We start from the raw sequence: 21,760 nt of genomic DNA on the forward strand, positions 1-21,760 counted from the left end.
TAGACATGGTCAATAAGAAATGGAATACATGAACATTGAAATATTTGGGGTGAATAAGCTAAATTGGACAGGAAGGGACATACAGAGTCCAATAATTGCAGTGTTTTACTCAGAAAATGAAAATGTTAGGAGAAATGGAGTAGAATTTATAGCAAGGATAGATGAAGCAAAACAAAGAATATGACTGCTATCAATAAGAATTCAGAGGAAACCCTTCAATATAACTATAACCCAAGATTATTTTCCAACTACAGAGACAGAAAAATTGAAAGATTCTGTGTTGGGGTCCAGGAGGAAACTGATCATACATCAAAACAGGACTTCTTTTCAATCACTGGTGACTGGAATGCAAAGGCAGGAAACAGCAAAATCAAAGTTTACACAGGCCAACAAAAAAAAAAATCTTGGTGTCTTGATTTTTAGGCCTGTTCCTGGGGTTATTTATGGCAGGAAATTGCATTTGATAGATCACATCAGCTCTAGTTTCTTAGATGTGATTATCATGGTTGTTTATGGGAGAGCAGATGACAACCGGTAGATGGTATGTGTTCTGTATCTGAAATACTAGAGCTGATAGAAGAAAACTGGTGCCATTTTTTGAATCAGCAGTTCAAACATACCCAGAAACAGGGCTGACATTTGAAGCACCAAAATGTATGTTGGCCAGTGTTATAAGACAACTTGGTCTAGGATGGTCTAGGAAATGAAGCAAGAGAGTGAATGGCTGGATTTTCTAAGGCCAACAGTTTGTTTATTATACATTCTTCAAGCAACTCAGGAGATGGTTGTATACATGGACATCATCTGATGGCTGATACAGAAATCAGATCGACTACATAATTGGAAGAGAAGAAGGAGAAATCCCAATCTTTCTGCAAGAACTAGACCATGAACAGATTGTGGCATAGGCCATGAGCCAATCATATCAAAAATTAGACTAAAGAAATTTTCTAAAGGATCCATCATGTCAAAAACAACTTGAAGAACATCCATGTAGAGTTTAAAGATAATGTAAAATTAGGTTTCTCATCATGATTAACACAGATTGTAGGAAAGCCTTTGTGTATATCTTGGAAAATTTTGCATCACTCTTTTAAAAATTGGTATACCACAACATTAGACTAGCCACCTATATTCAGGACAAGAGACTAACATAAGGACAGAACACAAAGAAATTGAATGTTTTCGAATTTTCAACAGGATCTGGCAAAGTTGTGTTTTATTACCCCATATCTGTTCAACTTGTGTATTAAATACATCATATGTAAAGCAGGATTACACTCAGAATAAGGAGTTGTGAAAATTGTAGGAAGGAACATCAAAAATATAATATACCAGTATGCCAATGACACAGTACCACAATAAGAAAATGGAGAAGACTTGAAAGGATGACTAAGGAAATTCAAAGAAGAAATTGCAAAAGCAGGTTTACAATTGAACCTTAAGGGGAAAAAATAATGACCACAAAGGACTGACATAATTTAAAAACACTTCAAAGTTTTTCATACATTGGAGCAATCATGAATCTGAATCGAGGCTGCAATCAAGAAATCAGAAGACAACTAGGACTTGGAAAGACAGCTCTAAAGGAACTGGAAAAAATCCCAAAGTTTCAAGATAAATTGCTTAATACTAAAATTATGATTTTCCATGCTATCATTTTTCCAATTTCTATATATGGTTATGAAACTTAGACAGAGAAGAAAGTTGATAGGAACAAAAATAAACTCATTTTAAATGTGGTGCTGGAGAAGAGTTCTACAGATCCTGTGGGCAGCTAAAAAGACAATTGAATAGGTACGTCAAGAGTAAATCAAGTTTGATCTCTCATGAGAAACCAAAATTGCTAAACTGCTTCATTACTTTAGATGTATTATAACAAGACCTGATTCACTATAAAAGACAATGATGCTTGGTAAGGTAGAAGACAATAAGCAAAGAGGAATATCATATTACACATGGATAGACTCAATCAAGGAAGTTACAGCCATGACTCTGCAAGACTTAGGCAGGACTGTTGATTTGGAGGTCTCTCATTCATATGGTTGACATAAGTCAAAGTTGATTTGGTGGCAGTCAACAATAAATATATATTACTAAACTAAATGAGAAGTTATTAAAGCATACATTATGATGGTCAGATTTGCCTTTTCTAGGAACAGAGTTAACATACCAGATAAAGTTGGACAAAGTAATGCCTCCAAAAAATGGCTATCTATAACTAACAGATATACTAATAGGATTGTCAACTGCAGGATATAATGCATACAATAAAAATATTGCTAAAAGGAATAAGAACAACACGCAGTTCATCTATTAGAACGTCTGCATTAAACATTTAAAATCAGATGAAATAATTATTGCATCTCATTCTCTATACCATTATAGTGCATCTAGGTCTCCCACTGTTTTTCCATTATGGAGCAAGGATTCGAATCCTGGTCTCCCAGAGTACTGGTGCAGCATTCAAACCACTACCCCATGGTGGCTCTCTGCTTTCATTTGTACCTAATTTTTATAACATTGTAACCCTCTTTGCATCCTTGTGTGGAAGAAAGGTAGATTATAAATCAAATATGTCATTTAGCACATTCTGCTATTTGATTTCAAATAATCTACATCTGAACAATCTAGAACAGGGGTCCCCAAACTAAGGCCCAGGGGCCACATGCGGCCCATTAAAGCCATTTATTCGGCCCCCACAACAATGGCTCCATCCTCCTCCGCAGAGGAAGGTGCATGCGCTGCGAGGGAGGAGGGAAAGGCACGCACCTTTCCCGCCTCCTCCCTCACCTGGTGCATGTCTTCCAAAGCTTTGCTTGTTTATAATGGTATTTTAATTATTATTTCATTAATAATTAATTATTAAAGGATGCTTTGCTAGTGCTTTTGGTGCACAAAGGCAGAAGGAGGTTGGACTAAACGGCCCTAAGGGTCTCTTTCCAACCCTCTTTGTTGTTACTATTATTATTGACACAAAGACAGAGTATGACACAGCAAATGAGATATATATGCAGGATTTCCTATCACAAAATCACAAGTCGAACACTTCTTAAGTGTTAAGGACTGTGTGATGTATTATAATTATTAACAACATTGAGGCTGGGTGGCCATCTGTCAGGGGTGCTTTGCTTGTGCTTTTGGTGCACAAAGGCAGAAGAGGGTTGGACTAAATGGCCCAAGGGGTCTCTTCCAACCCTCTTTATTATTTTTATTATGATTATGATTGTGATTAACATTGAGGCTGTATTTATTCCTGTTTGGTTTTTTTAAAAAAAACATCAAAATAAGATATCTGCGGTGTGCATAGGAATTTGTTCATAGTTTTTTAGAAAACTATAATCCGGCCCTCCAACAGTCTGAGGGACTGTGAACTGGCCCCTGTTTAAAAAGTTTGGGGACCCCTGATCTAGAATATCACTTCTTTGTTCCAGAACTTGACAATATCATATTAAACACCACAAATACACTAATGTTTTTTGAAGGGAAGGATGTGAAAGTATAACAAAGTTACACTTCAAAAGTAATAGTAATTAATACTTGTAATCTCTTTAATTACTCCTATGGATCATTTACAAATTTTGTTAGAATTGTTCAGGTAGTGTGTAATTTTTGTTTTAATCCTATGATTTTTTTCTTTCTCAAAAATATAAGGGGAAATAATGACAAAACAATAAGTTAATGTAACAACAAGTTGATTTTGCATCATTTTAAAAGATGAAAGATTTATACAATTTGAAGAGAAACCATTGTACAAGTGCACTTTTGAAGTTATTGTAATAATATCAAAAATAATTATGTTTTAAAAACAACTATCTAAACTCTATTTATGACCTACATAATTGAAGAATTTACACTGAAGGAAGACATAAAACAGCTGAGTCATAGGTGTTATTAACCTTAACTGTTCATGCCAGTGGTGGAACATTTTAATGACTGTTATATTCGACCAAATCATCAAAAATTAATAGAATCTTTTTTAGCTAATACAAATTTCTTTGAATTTTCAGACTTCTCCCAGGGTATATAGTAAGTTTGAAGTGCAGTTGGTCAATTTCTTTCTTGTCATAATTTCTGCATATTTCTGCCTCATTTAGAGGTATGTTTTGTTCTAGTATTTAAATATAATCTCCAGAGGAAAACATACTTTTGAAATGGCTAGTGTAAATTATAGCAACATGTGACACTCCTGAAAGCGTATAGTTTCCAATCCTGTCTAGACATATTTATTTAAATGATTTTCATGATCAGAAAAAAGAGATACACACTGCCTCTTGGATGGTAGGTACTACTGACAAATTCTCTGTGAGGAGCAGTAACTTCTCCCATGCTCCAGTTACTCCTCCAACATGCTGAGAAAAATTAAGGCTTGGAGGATAAACATTCTTGCTGTTGCTATGATTTCTAGTTGCTTACAAACTCTATCATAGGATGATTCACAAAAGGAAAACAATGCTTCCTCAATTCCAAATATCTATGAGCAATGATCCAGCACTGCAGAAAACACAGTAGGCTATTTTTCTACTTGGTTCTGTAGAAGAAGAAAAATGTGCATTTCAATTCTATCAGTGAAGCTATCTTATCTTTTTTATTGTTTGTTTACCATTTGAATTCAGCTCTCACATTTGTTCAGTCTAATGTTATAATGTTCAAGTCAACAAAAAATCAATATCTTGCCTTTCTGAAAGAAATGCTGCCCTGAAAAATATGGAATAGAAGACGTTCCCCATTGTTATCTTTTCTTTTGGCACCAGGATTTTTTTTAAAAAAAGAAAAGCTTGGAATGAGGGCCACAATTTAATAACCACAATGATAATCATAATAGTTCTCTTATTAGTTGAGTATTTTGCTTTCCTTGCCCTGGAGCTCAAGACAAGGAAACCTCTTTGCTGATTAGTTATTTAAGAGCAGTAACAATAACCGGGCTGGAGAGAAAGGTGCTTTGAGAGGATTACACAAGGGCGAGTTCTCAACAGCACCAAGCTGAGGAAAGCAAATTACAGACCCCAAGTACTTCATTGCATGTAACCAAACTGGCTGGTTGAAATGCTAATTGCCTTTCAGAAACGCTCAAGGCAGACAGGGAGACTTGGGCTTCATGGGAATTACATGGGAATTACAGGTTTTTTCCCCCTCCTCTTCCACTTCTGTACCATTGTCTTGTGGAGAATGATGCAAAATGCATTCAGAAAGGTCGCTCTTGTCCTAACTTTCCAATATGTGAGAAATTTCCAAAGCTCTGGCCTGTAGTTCACATTGCTTCGGTCTGCCAAATATATAACAGATGGCTGAATTAAGGCCATGTTAAATCCCTGCTAAAGCTTGAAACAGTTGTACACAAGGCCAACTTATAGAGGTAACAACTGAGAAAAATACAGACAGTTTCTTGGATCAAATGAGACACCAAGCAGAAAAAAAATAAACCAATAGTAATGTAAATCCAGCAGATAGAGAATGGCTTTTTAAAAAAAGAAATCCTTTAACTCAGAACTCTTTTATTATATCAATTGGAATGAAACCAATCACAGAAATATACATTAAAAACACAGCGCATACGAAGATTGTCATTTGCAATTAGCTTATCCTCCTATTTAGTAATTGTCATATGCATTCGATATTTCAATTTATTAGAAGAAGGTGATTGTTATATTGGAATCATAGTGAAGAAAGAAGAATGATTTTTATGCATAAGTTTGACTGGTGTACTGAGATTCACACTAGTTTTGCTAGTATGTCATAATCCCATCCATCAAAGTATGTTGTTACTCTCTTTTTTCTCTATTAGCTGTAACCTTTCAAAACTCCACTTTTTAGTTTGTTTTATTTAATGCAGGAGGTACTACTCATTCACAGCCAGTTATCCTGAACCTTTTATCCTTTCTTCCCACTTCTCCCAGCATCATATACATTTCTAAACTAGGATATTAATTTTATGATGGGTCCAACACAGGAATTGTGTTGGAACCCATATTAGTTATATCTAGCTTGTTGGCAAATTATTTCCAATTGTTGTATGACATCCTTTCAACTATAGTGGCAGAATGATCCACCACAGTCATTCAGATTTGACAGTCATTCCTTCTGCCTTATGGAAGTTATATTCATCATTGAGTAAACAGGCATTTATCTTATTATACTTCAAAGCCAATTTCAAAATAGAAATAGAAATGCCTAAATAAATGCTTGAAATTAAATTATATTCTCTCGATATGAAGAGAAAAAACTCTCAGGCTAACTTTTCTGTCTCGTCTGACACTGGTAAAAATAAATAGATAAACCTATGGCTGCAGTCCTGTACCAACTGACCTGGGGTAAGCCCTATTGAACTCAACTGATCTTGTTTCTGAATTAGACATGCGTGGGATTGTACTACAAATCAGTTCAAAGATAGTACTTCAGAAATAAGCAAAGCCTTCTCACACATAGATAAACTCACACATGACTATATGTTTAGTAATTTGTAAGTGGACTGCACATAACATGAGGTTTAATATACAATGTCATTTTTTTATCTTACAGATCTTGCATATTTTTCTGACTTAAAGAAAAGTTTGTGCAATACAACCCATAATGATTAAGATGAAATGTATTTTCTAAATTTATACCAAACACTTCAAAATTCAACGAAACTCAGTCAAAATTCAGTCAAAAACTTAACAAACATATTTCCACAAATATAATTTGAGCACATGACTACAGTGCTAGCTCTTCTAACCTAAGTAGACATTTTAATCAAATAATAAAATATGCATGTAACAAAAATACATTTGGCACACACCTGGTTTAAAAACATCACATTAAAATTTCTCAGGAATTTTGTCAATCCACAAGTTATTTAAACGTTTCCAGCAAATCTGAGGAAATGTGTTCTGTACACCAATCTATGTCATGTTAAACATTTTCATATTTCATTTTAACACATTTATTAATGTTTGCTGTTTTGACTTTAAAAATCACTTTACTTCGGTTTCACTAAGCCCCCAATGTCATCTATATGAACAAAAAGTGCAGAAAGTCTTACCCAAGATTTACATTTTATTAGGCACATTCCAATGTTAGTGAAATCTTCTAGAGATTCCCATATAAATTTAAATACTATTTGCAAATTCCTAAAAATATGTGTTTTGAAAACTAGAAACGGTGCTAGCATTAAGTATTTTTCACATGTGTGGGTTTTTTAATCAAGGGGAGGTTTAACACAGTGCCCATTATAAATATAATTTAGGGCACATGGTGAGGAGCTTGCCATCTTACTAGGTTAAACCTGAACCCACAATTGAAATAACAGATGAGTGTCACATTCAAGATGAAATATGAAACTATCTATATTGGAATGGCTGAGTACATCTTCAAAGTTCCACTTTTAAAAAGAATTATTAAAAATTATTCTTTTGCATAATAAAATATTTCAGCACCAGAGCCTACTTCATTCTTTTCATGGCTATGACTGTACCATGATGTAAGTAAGTTTAAATTAAATATTTCTTTGCTATATTTCAGAATCCGGTGTATCATTGTTACCATTAAACTGGACAGTGGGAAAGAAGTTATTTCGACAACACAAAGAAGTTATTTCTTTTTTTAAAAAAATCAGGTTGAGAAGTTTTTGAGTGTTGGTCTACAACTCTGCAGACCAGGGTTCAAATTCCCTGCTCTGCCTTGAAAACCCACTGGATGACCTTGGATAAGTCACACATTCTCAGCCTCAGAAAACCTCATTGTACAATTTGCCTTTGGGTTGCATGAAGGTACACAACAATAAACACATGACAATTGAAAGAGGTGATTGGTTAAAACCAGTAAGTTCAGGCAAGGTCTAAAATTATCATGCTCTGTACATTGCTCATCTCTAAGCTTTGTCTCTTTGAAAAAAATGTCCTGTTATATACTGCAGAAGATTGTTAAAAATTGAAGTCTATGTGGAGTATAGAAAGGATGACCTTTAGGGATTGCCTTGATTCTAATATTTAGCATTTGTTTCTATTTATCAAATATGTGGGTGTGACTCCTAAAATGTCTCAGAGAGGGATGGGTAGGAGGGTCTTTCTATGGAAACGGTCTTTCATAGGAAACCTCCTTAGACAAATGTATTAGTCTTAAAAGCTTCTCCACTCCCTTCGCTTCTTTTTATATGCTTAAAAAGTGGATGTTGCAACAGCCATGTTTATCTGGCTTCTGCAATAATACCTTAAAATGCACATGAGACCCACTGGTCTAGTAATGATGCATACTACTGCCATGTAAAACACTCTTAGGAATAAAATAAGTTTCTGTTTACTTAGGCCCGTCCACACAGCTGTATAAAATCCACATTGAACTGGATTATATGGCAGTGTGGACTCTGATAATCCAGTTCAAAGCAGACATTGTAGATTATCTGCCTTAATAGAGGCCCCAGTGGCACAATGGGTTAAACCCTTGTTCCAGCAGTGTGATCGACAGGTCACTGGCTCAAAACCGGGGAGAGCAGGTGAGCTCCCATCTGTCAGCAGTAGCTCCCCATGTAGGGACATGAGAGAAGCCTCCCACAGGATGGTAAAACATCGAACATCAGGGTGTCCCCCTGGGCAACGTCCTTGCAGATGGCCAATTCTCTCACACCAGAAGTGACTTGTGATTTCTCAAGTCACTCCTGACATGGGGAAAAAAATCTGCCTTGATATTCTGGGTTATATGGCTGTGTGGAAGGGCCCTTAGATGTTGTCTTTAATCTGTTGAGTTTACAAGTAAAGCAAAAGAAGCACTTAGTTTAAACCAGTTGGGTTTTTTTAAATCTGTATCCCCAAAACACTGTCTAAGTATACAGAATTTTGATAGGGGTGAGTGTGAAAGGGAGATCTTTAAATTCTGTCTTTAAAGAGAAAGAAAGGTAAGAATAATGGCAATTCTTCCGGCTAAAGTATCTGTTTCTTTCCCAAGAAGCCAAACTGCAAAATATGAAGTTTGCTTTGCCTTGGGTCCCTTACAGAAAGATTGGGAGGCTAGTGTGGTGGAGTGGTTTGGACGTGGACTAGCTCACTGGGGGCCCTTTCACACAGCCATATAATTCAGAATATCAAGGCAGAAAATCCCACAATATCTGCTTTGAACTGGGTTATCTGAGTCCACACTGCCATATATTCCAGTCCAAAGCAGATAATGTGTGATTTTATTCAGATGTGTGAAAGAGGCCTGAGAGACCTGGTTTCAATACTCACTTGGTCACAGAAAGCCACTGAGTGACCTTGGGCAAGTCATACTCTCTGGGCTCCAGAGGAGAAGACAAGGGCAACACTCCCCCACCCCACCCCCAACAAATACTGCCAAGAAAACCTGGCAATTGGGTCACTTTTGGGTTGCGTTAAGTCATATATGACTTGAAGGAGCACAATGAAAACCAATAAGAATACCAACAACAGCACAGGCAGGCAGGCAGGCAACCCTGGTCCCTGTTGCAAAGCCAGGATACTTTCTGAAGCAAAACGAGGAATAGTGAACCAGAAAGGGCTTCCTTCCCATCGTGAGGCTGGAAAAGGAGCGGAGGGAAACTTCGCATCACTTTCTTCCTCGGAAGGAAGGAAGGAAGGAAGGAAGGAAGGAAGGAAGGAAGGAAGGAAGGAAGGAAGGAAGGAAGGAAGGAAGGAAGGAAGGAAGGAAGGAAGGAAGGAAAGAAAACGAGGGAGGAAGAAGAGGATGGGGAAGAGGATAGGGAGGAGGATGAGAGGAAGGAAGGAAGAAGAAAAAAGAAAAGGAAAAAGGCAAAAAATGAGGAAGAAAATGGGGAAAAGAAGGAGGACGGAGGGGTAAAGAAAAGAAGAGGAAAGAAGAAGAAAAGGCAAAGAGAAGGAAGGCAGAAAGAAGAATATTCATTTTACGATGTTATCTGATGTGTTGGGCTTGGCCCCATGTGAGCCGCTCCGAGTCCCCGATGGGGAGATGGAGGCGGCATCCAAAAATAAAGTTATTATTATTATTGTATGACACAGCAAACAAGATAGATATGCTGGATTTCGTTTCACAAAATCACAAGTCGAACACTTCCCAAGTGTGTGATGTGATTATTATTATTATTATTATTATTATTATTATTATTATTATTATTATTATTATTATTATGATGAAGCAAAGAAGGGATGAAGGAAGGTCGCTTGTCAGCAACAGGTGCCTTTGCAGAGAGAGGAGAGACGGAAGGGAAGAAAGCGGGGATGAAAGAGGGAAGGGATGAGAAGGGAAGGTGCGGGGGGGAGAGAGAGAACAGGTAGCAAGGGCACCTACCTGGACCCGGGGACGTGGACATGAGCGCCCCGCCGCCTGGCTCGCCAACCCGCCTGCCGCCCGCCCGCTGGCTGGCTCGCTGGCTGCCTGCCTCCCCCTCCTGGCCCACGTCTCCTCCCTCCCTCCCTCCCTCCACGGCCGGCGCTCCTCTTTGCTGCGACCAACGGGATCCTCCTCTTCTTCCTCCTCCTCCTCCTCCTCCTCCTGGGAGAGGACAAGAGGCCAGCCAGCTGTCCGTCCCTTCCTGGGCAACCTAATTGCTCCGACAAAAAGCTGGCTAAATGAATGGCAAAGAAGTGAGATACGAGCTCTCTCTGGGAAACAAGGTTGCCACTGGATTGCTGTGAGTTTTCCAGAATGTATGTCCATTTTCCAGAAGTATTCTCTCCTGACGTTTCGCCCACATCTATGGCAAGCATCCACAAAGGCTGTCAGGTCTGTTGGAAAGTAGGCCAGTGAGGTTTATATATTTGTGGAAGGTCCAGGGTGGGAGAACGAACTCTCGTCTATTTGAGGCAAGTGTGCATGTTGCAATTAATCACTTTGATTAGCATTGAATAGCCTTACAACTTCAAAGCCTGGCTGTTTCTTTCCTGTGATAATCCTTTGTTGGGAGGTGTTAACTGGCCCTGATTGTTTCTTGTCTGGAATTCTCCTATCTTCTGAATGCTCATCGTTATTTACTGTACGGATTTTAGAGGGTTTTTTTAAATACTGGAAGACAGATTTTGTTCATTTTCAACAGAAAGGAGGAAACCATGAAAAAGAACAAAATCTGGCTACCAGTATTTAAAAAAAACCCTAGAATCAGGACAGTAAATAAAGAGCAACACTCAAAAAAACAAGAATTCCAGACAGGAAACAACCAGGGCCAGTTAACATCTCCCAACAAAGGGTTCCCCCAGGCAAGAATCAGCCAGGCTTTGAAGCTGCAAGGCTATTCAGTGGTAATCAAGGTGGCCAATTGCAACATTTACACTTGCCTGAAACAGACAAGAGTTCTTTCTCCTGCCCTGAACCTTCCACAGATATATAAACCTCACTGGCCTACTTTCCAACAGACCAGACAACCTTTGTGGATGCTTGCCATAGATATGGGTGAAACGTCAGGAGAGAATACCTTTGTGTTTATCCACTAGAATTCTGGGGACCAGGATTCAAATCCCTGCTCATCCCCATAAACTACACTGGATGACATTGGATGAGTCACACTTTCTCAGCCTCAGTTGACGGCGGTACACTGGGGTCTACAGGCCAATGGATACTCCACCATCAGATGAGCTGCAAGGCTAGGAAAAAGCCACAAGTGTAAAGACAAAGATCCACCCAGAGGAAAAGTGTTCTTATCATACATCCAGGGAACCACTGACCGCATAGGGAAGCTGATGAAGAAACACAACCTACAAACTATCTATGACCCACTAAGAAAACCCAACCAATGCTACGTTCAGCAAAGGACAAGAGGGATCCTCTCACCTCTGCAGGAGTCTACCGTATACCATGCAGTTGTGGACAAGTCTAACACAGCAACCCAGTGATTACGGTCATGAAAGCCTTCGACAACTGCTCAGTTTGTTTGTTTGTTTTCAAGCTCTGCCTTTTCCCCTTTTACTGGCATGGCATGAATGGAGACAGAAGGGAAGGAGGAACTTTAGAGAATAATGTAGGCTGAGGGAACAAGCTTAGAGAAGGAAAGAGTGACTAGCCGTTTGATCCCAATAGATTCTCCACTAACAATCACAGTAGTAGTAAAAAGGACCACAGTGTATTGTGCAGCAAGTTCTCTTCCCTCATTTCAGAAGCCATGGCACGAGACCAAAAAGGTGGTGTAAGATCCAAGGGAACAGTGCATGGGTGGTCCTGAGAAAAGATGCCATGAAGTTGCACCCTGAACAGTCTCATAAATACATTAAATCACAGTACAAAAGTACTACAGTCAGCACTCTATATGCATGAGTTCTGCACCCATGGATTCAACCAACCATGGCTCAAAATGTATTTTTTAATTCTTAAAAGCAAACCTTGATTTTGCCATATATTGAGCCCTACACTGATCTGTAGACATACCCTGTTGTAGTCCCCTGTGATTTCATAGATCCCCAGGCTATCTCCAGCATTCATTTAATTTGTCCACCATGTAATACAAGGAATGCCATTTTACCACACCACTGCATATAATGTGACATGAGCTTATCCACAGATTTTGGAATCCATTGAGAGAGCTGTAACCAGTCAATAGTGGATACTGAGGGCTCACTGGATATCAATAAAGCTGTATGTTGGTATTAATCTATATATATATAAGGGTAATGAAATTTCAGCCTAGGACAAAACAACAAAACTACACATCCCAGAAACACTAAACTTGGCAGCACAACACCTCATCCATGCCTCTACGTTCATACAACAAAAAGCTCCAGCTACTCCAGAAAACGGCCAGGCTTTGAGACTGCAAGGCTATTCACTGCTATTCCACCTGGCCAACAAAGGATTCCCATAAGCCACAGCAACGCGTGGCCGGGCAAAGCTAGTAATATATACAGGGAGAGGGCTGGAATAAATAGCTTTGTGTGTTGACAGCATCATATAACACATATGGAAAAATTATTAAAAGTACTGTATTAGAATGTTTCAACCGACTGTAAAACTGTGAGGCATGAACCATGTCTTGCACAATGGTGCCTTATGTCCTTGGGGCCTATTCTAATGGTGGACAGACCAGGGACAAAAGGACCAGGGTGAAAAGGGTTACTCCAAAAATATCATAATTGAGAGGCAAGAAGAACCTGATACAAATGCAGGGAGATCACCAAACGATTCAATATGGGGATCACAACCAGACACAGTGAAGACATCTGCCCTTGTGCTTTGCTACTCTGCTGCTGAATATGTATACCCTGTGTGGAATACATCTCACCACGTTAAAACAGCGCCCTACACCGCTGATAAAATTATACTATTTAGCCAGTATTGCACCCCCTGACACCTGTCAGGAAGTAGCATCCAGTAATGAAAGGACCAAGGCATTGACATCTCCTGCACATCCTCTGTTCGGATATCAGCCAGCATGCCAATGCCTTAGATCAAGAAATAGCTTTCTAAAATCTACCTCTGTAATCTCAGGAACACTTCAGCAAGCGAGACCCCAAAAGTGGCAGGTTGAAACCTGGAACCTCAATCAGTGGCTGACGCTGGATGAGAGACTCCCTCCTGGGCACACAGAAGACTGGGCGACTTGGAAGGCGCTGAACAGACTGCACTCTGGCACCACGAGATGCAGAGCCAACCTTAAGAAATGAGGCGACAAAGTGGAGTCCACGACATACGAGTGTGAAGAAGAGCATACAACAGACCACCTACTACTCAATGCATGTTGAGCTTTAATTGCACAGTATGTACTTTGAAAGTAGTAGTTACACTCCAGAAATTTCATTTTTGTGGTTGACACAAACTATGTTGAACTGGTTGAGACTCTATGAGGCAGGCCCGTAGCCAGGATTTTGATTTGTGGGGGGGGGGGGGGGGGGCTGAGTCTGGGTGGGAGAGGATCTACCCTAGCAAACCTTTTGTATAGTTATCCCAATACCCAGGGCCGTAGCCAGAAAAAAAATTCGGGGGGGGGGGGGTTTGAAAATTTCAAGGGGGGGGGTTTGAACCCCTAGCACCCCCCACCCCCGCTACAAACCTATCAATATCTGCTTGAGGTACTGCCTGGAGGGACTCTTAATGTTTTGCTTCTCATAGATTTAGCATGGGGATTTGGTTAACCAGTTAAAATTCATGAGTAAACCAGGGTTTTTTTTATAACCTGAAAAATTTCGGGGGGGGGGGGGTTGAACCCTTAACCCCCCCCCCCTCGCTACAGGCCTGCCAATACCCCCATGCATATGGGATATATTGAGCATGGTGATCAGATCATGATATGAATAAATGTAACAGTTAAAATAATAAATGTAAGGCCTTCTCGCGGACCTCTGAGAATTTCGGGGGGGGGGGGGGCTGAAGCCCCTCAAGCCCCCCCCCCCCCCCCCGGCTACATGCCTGCTATGAGGTATTCATTAAAAAACTATAGAAAATGTGCTGCAGGATGCCCTTCAAAAACAAAGTTTTTCCAGTTTAATACACTTTTCCCATGTTTTTATGATAGAACCAATTTGGAAATGACACTTATAACCCAAGAACAAAAATTGTGTTACATAGTGTAATCAATGGTCCAACTGCATGGTAGGCAGCTTTTAATGTTTCTTCCTTCCTGTTTCTGACAATCTTTTTTTCATCCTCATATATATTGATATCAAAATATCAAACTTCCAAAATATTTTTAAATAATTTTAATAATTTGTATTTAATTATAGCTAGTTGTTTTTATCTCTGTTATATATAACTTAGGAATGTAGAATTGGAACAAAAGCCCTCCTAATCCAGTGTCCTTTTTCCAGTAATGGGCAATCATATAATATTACGGTAACAAGCAAACAAGTGGGCATGAAAGCAGTAATCCATGCCTATTGCTTGTTTCCAATTTATGGCATTCAAATACATGCCACCTCTGAATTGGGCACTGCAAGTACTGTGATTTTCCCATGTTTTTTTCTGCATGGGTTTCTTAACGTAATAATAATAATAATAATAATAATAATAATAATAATAATAATAATAATAATAATTATTATTATTATTATTATTATTATTTTAAAAACTAAGTATGGATCGTCGATGTTGCAATCCCGGGTGACAGCAGAATTGACGAGAAGCAACTGGAAAAGCTTATGCGGTACAAGGATTTAAAGATCGAACTACAAAGACTTTGGCACAAGCCAGTAAATGTGGTCCCAGTGGTGATCGGCACACTGAGTTAAGTGCCGATCACCACTTAAAAACAATCGGGGCTGACAAAATTACTATCTGCCAGCTGCAAAAGGCCACTCTACTCGGATTTGCATGCATTATTCACCGATACTTCACATAGGGAAGTGTCTGATGTGTGATCCAATACAAAAGCCAACATAGTAATCTTGTTTGTTGTCTACTAATCTTGTTGTGTATCAAATAATAATAATAATTTTATTTCTTACCTGCCTTTCCTCATGGCTCGAGGCAGGTTACATAGAATCATAGAATCATAGAATAGTAGAGTTGGAAGAGACCACATGGGCCATCTAGTCCAACCCCCTGCTAAGAAGCAGGAAATCGCATTCAAAGCACCCCCGACAGATGGCCATCCAGCCTCTGCTTAAAAGCCTCCAAGGAAGGAGCCTCCACCACGGCCCCGGGGAGAGAGTTCCACTGTCGAACAGCTCTCACAGTGAGGAAGTTCTTCCTGATGTTCAGGTTGAATCTCCTTTCCTGTAGTTTGAAGCCATTGTCCCGTGTCCTAGTCTGCAGGGCAGCAGAAAACAAGCTTGCTCCCTCTTCCCTATGACTTCCCTTCACATATTTGTACATGGCTATCATGTCTCCTCTCAGCCTTCTCTTCTGCAGGCTAAACATGCCCAGCTCTTTAAGCCGCTCCTCATAGGGCTTGTTCTCCAGACCCTTAATCATTTTAGTCGCCCTCCTCTGGACGCTTTCCAGCTTGTCAACATCTCCCTTCAACTGTGGTGCCCAAAATTGGACACAGTATTCCAGGTGTGGTCTGACCAAGGCAGAATAGAGGGGGAGCATAACTTCCCTGGATCTAGACGCTATTCCCCTATTGATGCAGGCCAGAATCCCATTGGCTTTTTTAGCAGCCGCATCACATTGTTGGCTCATGTTTAACTTGTTGTCCACGAGGACTCCAAGGTCTTTTTCGCACACACTGCTGTCAATATATATAATACATATATAAACACAGCAAAAACACTACAAATACACACATATACAAAAATATCTTACATTGCTCAATGGCATGCACTATATTCCACCAATCAACACAGTTTCATCTCACTGACTTTTTATTGAGAGTAATGCATATTTAGAGTGGAATGAAACTCAGTCTAATCTTGACTTTTGTTCTCTTTTGCCTAATCAATTCAGATGAATCCTGTGAACTCATCTTCATTGACTGTTAAAGATGCAAAAGTAGCATAGAACAGAAATTTCCATAATTGGGATTTTGGTGGTGGGGTAAAGAAAAAGCAGAAATCTTTCATCTCTACCTACCTACCTACCTATCACCTATCTGGAAAGGATAGGTAAGGCAAATAATAAAAAGCTTTTGTTTGACTAAGAGCAACATATGTCTCGATGCTCTCTCTTTGTGCAGACTAAGTAAAAATCAGGAGAAACGACACTTTCTGAAATCTGCGTAAGGCTGTCTGGATCTTGATCTTTTAAGTTTCTCCCTCTTTATGCACACCATGTGTGGCGCGTCCCTGTGGTTTGTTATTTTTCTTCAATAGCAGAGGGAGGAAACTAACAATACTCGGTGACCACACTGCATAGCACAGGGTAACCATGGAATCATTTGTCCACTTGTTAGGGCCCCTCCAGAATGATTCAGCCATTCATTTCATTGAATCAATATTGAAGCTTTTAAGATTTATTATATGGGAGCTCAGACAAAACTAATGAAACAAATTCTTTGCTTCTTCCCATTTTGACACATTAAGCATATTAATACCTTGTAAACTCTTTATCAATGTAGGATGAGCTACATCACTGCTTTTCTTTTATGGAGAATCTAGACATAAGATATTGGTATTAACATTCCTGATACTCTGTGAAAGAGAACTTAAGGATTTCTGAAGCTTCCTGCCAGTGGTGTACAATGGATGAATCCAATACAAAGACAAAGAGGGTAGAAGAATGGAAGTGGAGCAAATGTGTTTGAAAATGCATAGGGAAGGTTTTTAAAACTGGTGTTGGAAATTATTGCAGCTATCATTTAGACATACTCTAGGGTTTACCTCTAAGAGATATAAATAGATGATATATATACAGTGGATAGATAGACAGATAAACAATTAAAGTATTTAAAGAAATAATTAATGTAATGGATTCGAGCCAATGAGCTGGGCTAAGCACAAGATAATTACCAGTCCATTGATAAGATCATTTACCAAGATGGCTTATTGCAGTTCTATCCCTAAGATATGGATCAAATCTATTAATAGAAATGATGAGATGTCACTAATGCTGATTTTAACAAGGAATATTTGGAACTAGGAATTCCAGGAAAGCACTATATAATTATCACATGTACTTAAAACAAATTAGGTGTGTATATACAACTGATATAAATTCAATTTCACTAACACTTTGAAAAAATCCAGCTAAGTAATTATATCAAAACCTGCTGCTGCTAACATAATATAGCACACATATACTATTTGTGGGGGGTTCCTGGATTTCACACCGATATGTGAACTTTTGGATAATAGCGAACTCTGTTGAAATGAGAATCATGCTAGAAGACCGAGAAAATACTTAGAAATGACATATTGCTAGAGGTAGATACATGATATCATGGATAACTTTATAGCTTTTAAAATAGTAATATATCCATATCATAATAGTATTTGCACTCTACAATCAAGTCTATATTTTGGCACACAATAGTGAAGTGTGGGTTCCAGATTCTGGGAGTCTATTGGGCACAATACTCCCAATGAACTCCATCACACAGCTGAGACTACCTTCCCCTTGTCTTTATTGTCACAATTTTTTTCTTGGTAGGCACCCACATTCAACAGGTATACAGCTATTTCTGATTTTGTCTTTGTGTATAGTCATTTAAAAGTTAGAAAATCAGACTGATAGTTATTTAAGATTTATTTAGAGTTCTGCCACCCGAATTCTATACACAGTGGTTATCATCCAAGTCAGTGGTCCCCAAGAACTAAAATATGGTCCGCGGCCTCACCGTTACTACACCATTATGAGAGCAACTGGTCTTGCGAAACCCTCTTTTAATGCCGAGGCAACTGGGATGTCAGGAGAGGAGAGACTGAATACCCACAAAAGGCACAACAACAAGCCTCCTGACTGCTGCTTCTCCTCCTCCTCCATCCTCCTGAATGGAGCCATTCCTGGTGGCACATGGAAGTGGGAGCGCTTTGGTGTCTTCGTTTTTAGGTCCATTCCTGGGGTTATTTGGGATGCTGATTTAGAAAATTGCATTGGATAGAGCACATCAGCTCTAGATTATTCAATATAATTTTCTGTGGGTGAGCAGATGGCAACTACTGGGTGGCATATGTTCTGTATCAGAAACTAGAGCTGATGTGGTCTATCCAATCAGGGCCGGTTCGTAATGGAAGCCCTTGAAGCCGCTGCTTCGGGCGCAGCCCTTGCTGAGTGCTCTCGTGACGGCGGCGGCAACCATTGGGTCGCTCGCCACAGAACAAGAAAGTCCTTGCTATTCTCGTGAGATTTCGCGAGATCTTGCGGAAATCTTGCAAAATCTCTCGAGAATAGCAAGGACTTCCTGGAGTTCTGCAGCTGGAGAGCGCGTCGTCACCGCCGCCGCTGCCGGTAAGTTGGGAAGCATAATTTTTTTTGGGGGGGGGGGGGGGTGCGGCCCTAGGTTTGTGTACATAGTGAAAAAACCTAGGGACACTCCTGTATCCAATGCAATTTTCTGAATAAGCACCCCAAATAACCAAAACGAATCTAAAGTTGATCAAAAACTGATTCATAACCCTTTTGGTACTAATGTTGGAGAATGGTCCCTGGTCAAAGTGATCTCTGGCAAAGTGTTCCCTGGTCAAGTGGCCTCTGGTCAAAAAAAGATTAGGAACCAATGATCGAAGTACAGACAAATAAGACTCACTGACTCTGGTGAAATCAAACAGTGTTCTGGCTTGGAGCTCTAAAAATAAAGCTAAAATAAATTTCTAAGAGCATAATATAAGGCAGAAGTGAGAAATCCAGCTCTCATTCAATGAAGTCTGGACTATATTCATGATGTTTCAATCCATACATTCAGAGTGGAAAGGTGAACTTTAGGCTTTGAAATTAAAAGTGCTTGTTCTGACTCTTTGTAATCTACAGATCCATGTGGACAAGCACTTTATTTGTTTAATAAGGTGTTTGTTCACATGGATCATATTGCTAGTTGATGTGTAGCACAATTCTTATAAACAGTTTATAAAATGGATGAAGATGCTCTGAATATCTTGGGATCTTTTATCAAATGAATAAGATCTATTTCTAATATGACCGAACAGCATTTCCTCATTAAAACTGCTGTTTTAAGGAAGGTTTTCCATTAGTTAACTGTTTCTTCTCTGAAGATACTACTAGCATAGTTTAATGTGTCCTTCACTTTTTAATTCTGTTTTAAAGCCTGGGCAGAAATATGTCAATGGAGGGCAAGTAAGCCAAACAAATCCCTGTAGTTGCACATACAGGTGTCGTACAGTGATTAATACTGACCTTGTTAACTCACTTAATATTCACTATTAGGATAAGTGAAGTAATTTACATAGGGAAGGAGAAAAGCTGCATCCACATTAGTATTCATGGGCTGTGCGGCTACTGTCCTGTTCATCAAGTTGGAAATATAGCCCTTTGTGTATTGATGGGAAAATGTCACTAGGTACAAATGATTACAGAAAGGAGTAGGACAGGGTCATGGCAAACCCCCCTTACTTTGTCTTCTCTGAGGAAGTGTACTGCTCTAGCAATGCTGAGTTGAACCAATAGTGTGTAGCATCTGGAGGACTTTCTTTCTTGCTGTACTTCCAGTATTTTAAAATAAAATTGTTCTGCTAAAGATCTGCCTGTAATGTTTTAAATAAAGATACACATCTGATTTTTTCATCCACATTTCTGAACAGTCCCACACATCTGTCAATGCAGTCTGAAAGCACTTTAATTGCCGTGGCTCAATTATATGGAATCCTGGAATTTGTAATTTGCTGGGGCAGCAGCACTCTTTGGTAAAGGTAAAATATTATAAAACTACGACTCCCAGGATTCCATAGCATTGAGCCATGGCAGATAAAGTAAGGCCAAACTGCATTAATTATACAGTGTAGATGCACCCTCAGTGTTTGTGTGTCCACTTGTGGCAACCGTATTACGCTTTGGGTTGCAGTGAGTTTTCCAGGATGTATGGACATGTTTCAGAAGCATTCTCTCCTGACGTTTTGCCCACATCTATGGCAGGCATCCTCAGACGTTGTGAGGTCTATATACCTGTGGAATGTACAGCATGGAAGATAGAACTCTTGCCTGTTTGAGGCAAGTGTGAATTTTGCAATCGGTCACCTTGATTAGACTGAATGGCCTTGCAGTTTCAAAGCCTGGCTGCTTCCTGCCTGGGGGAATCTTTTGTTAGGAGGTATTAGCTGGCTCTGTTTCCTGTCTGGAATTCCCCTATTTTTTGAGTGTGGCTCTTTATTTACTGTCCTGGTTTTAGAGTTTTTTTTAATACTGGTAGCCAGATTTGGTTCATTTTCATGGTTTTCTCCTTTCTGTTAAAATTGTCCACGTTTGTGGATTTCAATGGCTTCTCTGTGTAGTCTGACATGATAGTTGTTGGAGTGGTCCAGCATTTCTGTGTTTTCAAATAATATGCTGTGTCCAGGTTGGTTCATCAAGCGCTCTGCTATGGCTGACTTCTCTGGTTGAGCTAGTCTGCAGTGCCTTTCATGTTTCTTGTTTTGTGCCTGGGCAATGCTGCGTTTGGTGGTCCCCATGTAGACTTGTCCACAGCTGCATGGTACAGGGTAGACTCCTGCAGAGCTGAGAGGATCCCTCTTGTCCTTTGCTGAACATAGCATTTGTTGGATTTTTTAAATGGGTTTGTAGATAGTTTATAGCTTGTGTTTCTTCATCAGCTTTCCTATGCAGTCAGTGGTTCCATTGATGTGTATGGAAATAACACTTTTCCTCTGGGTAGATCTTTGTCTTTACTCTCTTTACTTTAACTGGTGTGTTCTTGGTCTTGCAGCTCTTCTGATGTCTGTGGTGGAGTCCATTGGCCTGTAGAGCCCAGTTTAAGTGGTCCAGTTCACCTTGGAGGAGTTGGGTTTGCAAATTATTTTTGGACATATGCCAGGACTTTAATTGTGCTTCTTTTTTGATTTGGTTCAGATATGTGGATGACACCTTCACCATTTGGAGCCATGAAGAAGAACTAAACAAGATTCTGGACCACCTCAACAGCATCCACCCAAACATAAAATTTACCACGGAAAAAGAAAATGAAGGAAAAAATGCCATTTCTAGATGTCCTAGTCATCCCCAAACCCAATCAACAATTGGGCCGCACAGTTAACAGAAAACCTACATACACTGATAGATACCTACATAAAAACTCCAACCATCTCCCAAGTCAACAAAGAAGCACAATCAAAGCCCTGGCATACTGTGCAAAAAGAATCTGTGAACCTCAACTCCTCCAGATATATAAACCTCCCTTGCCTAGTTTCCAACACACCTCACAACTTCTGAGGATGCTTGCCATAGATGTGGGCGAAACATCAGGAGAGAATGCTTCTGGAACATGGCCCTACAGCCCAGAAAGCTCAAAGCAACCCAGTGATTCTGGCCATGAAAGCCTTCAACAACACAA

At 39.5% G+C, this 21,760-nt stretch overlaps 1 protein-coding gene across 5 annotated transcripts in view; it reads right to left on the reverse strand.

Moving 5' to 3' along the window:
• The window catches only part of adgrv1 (adhesion G protein-coupled receptor V1), a 328,646-nt gene extending 318,243 nt beyond the window's left edge, over nt 1–10,403 (reverse strand). For 2 of the 5 annotated variants that reach the window (XR_010003540.1, XM_062972254.1), the window contains exon 1: nt 10,255–10,401. Coding sequence is in view for 3 of the 5 variants with exons in the window: in XM_062972254.1 (XP_062828324.1) it covers nt 10,255–10,276 (22 nt within the window). In the remaining 2 variants the exon portion in view is untranslated. Of the gene's footprint in view, nt 1–10,254 lie in introns of all 5 variants that reach the window. The other 3 variants (XR_010003541.1, XM_062972255.1, XM_008103035.3) reach the window with 2 other exon arrangements.
• Between the last annotated feature and the right edge of the window lie 11,357 nt (nt 10,404–21,760).

Source organism: Anolis carolinensis, chromosome 2 (assembly GCF_035594765.1).
Source record: "Anolis carolinensis isolate JA03-04 chromosome 2, rAnoCar3.1.pri, whole genome shotgun sequence".
Taxonomy (NCBI): domain Eukaryota; kingdom Metazoa; phylum Chordata; class Lepidosauria; order Squamata; family Dactyloidae; genus Anolis; species Anolis carolinensis.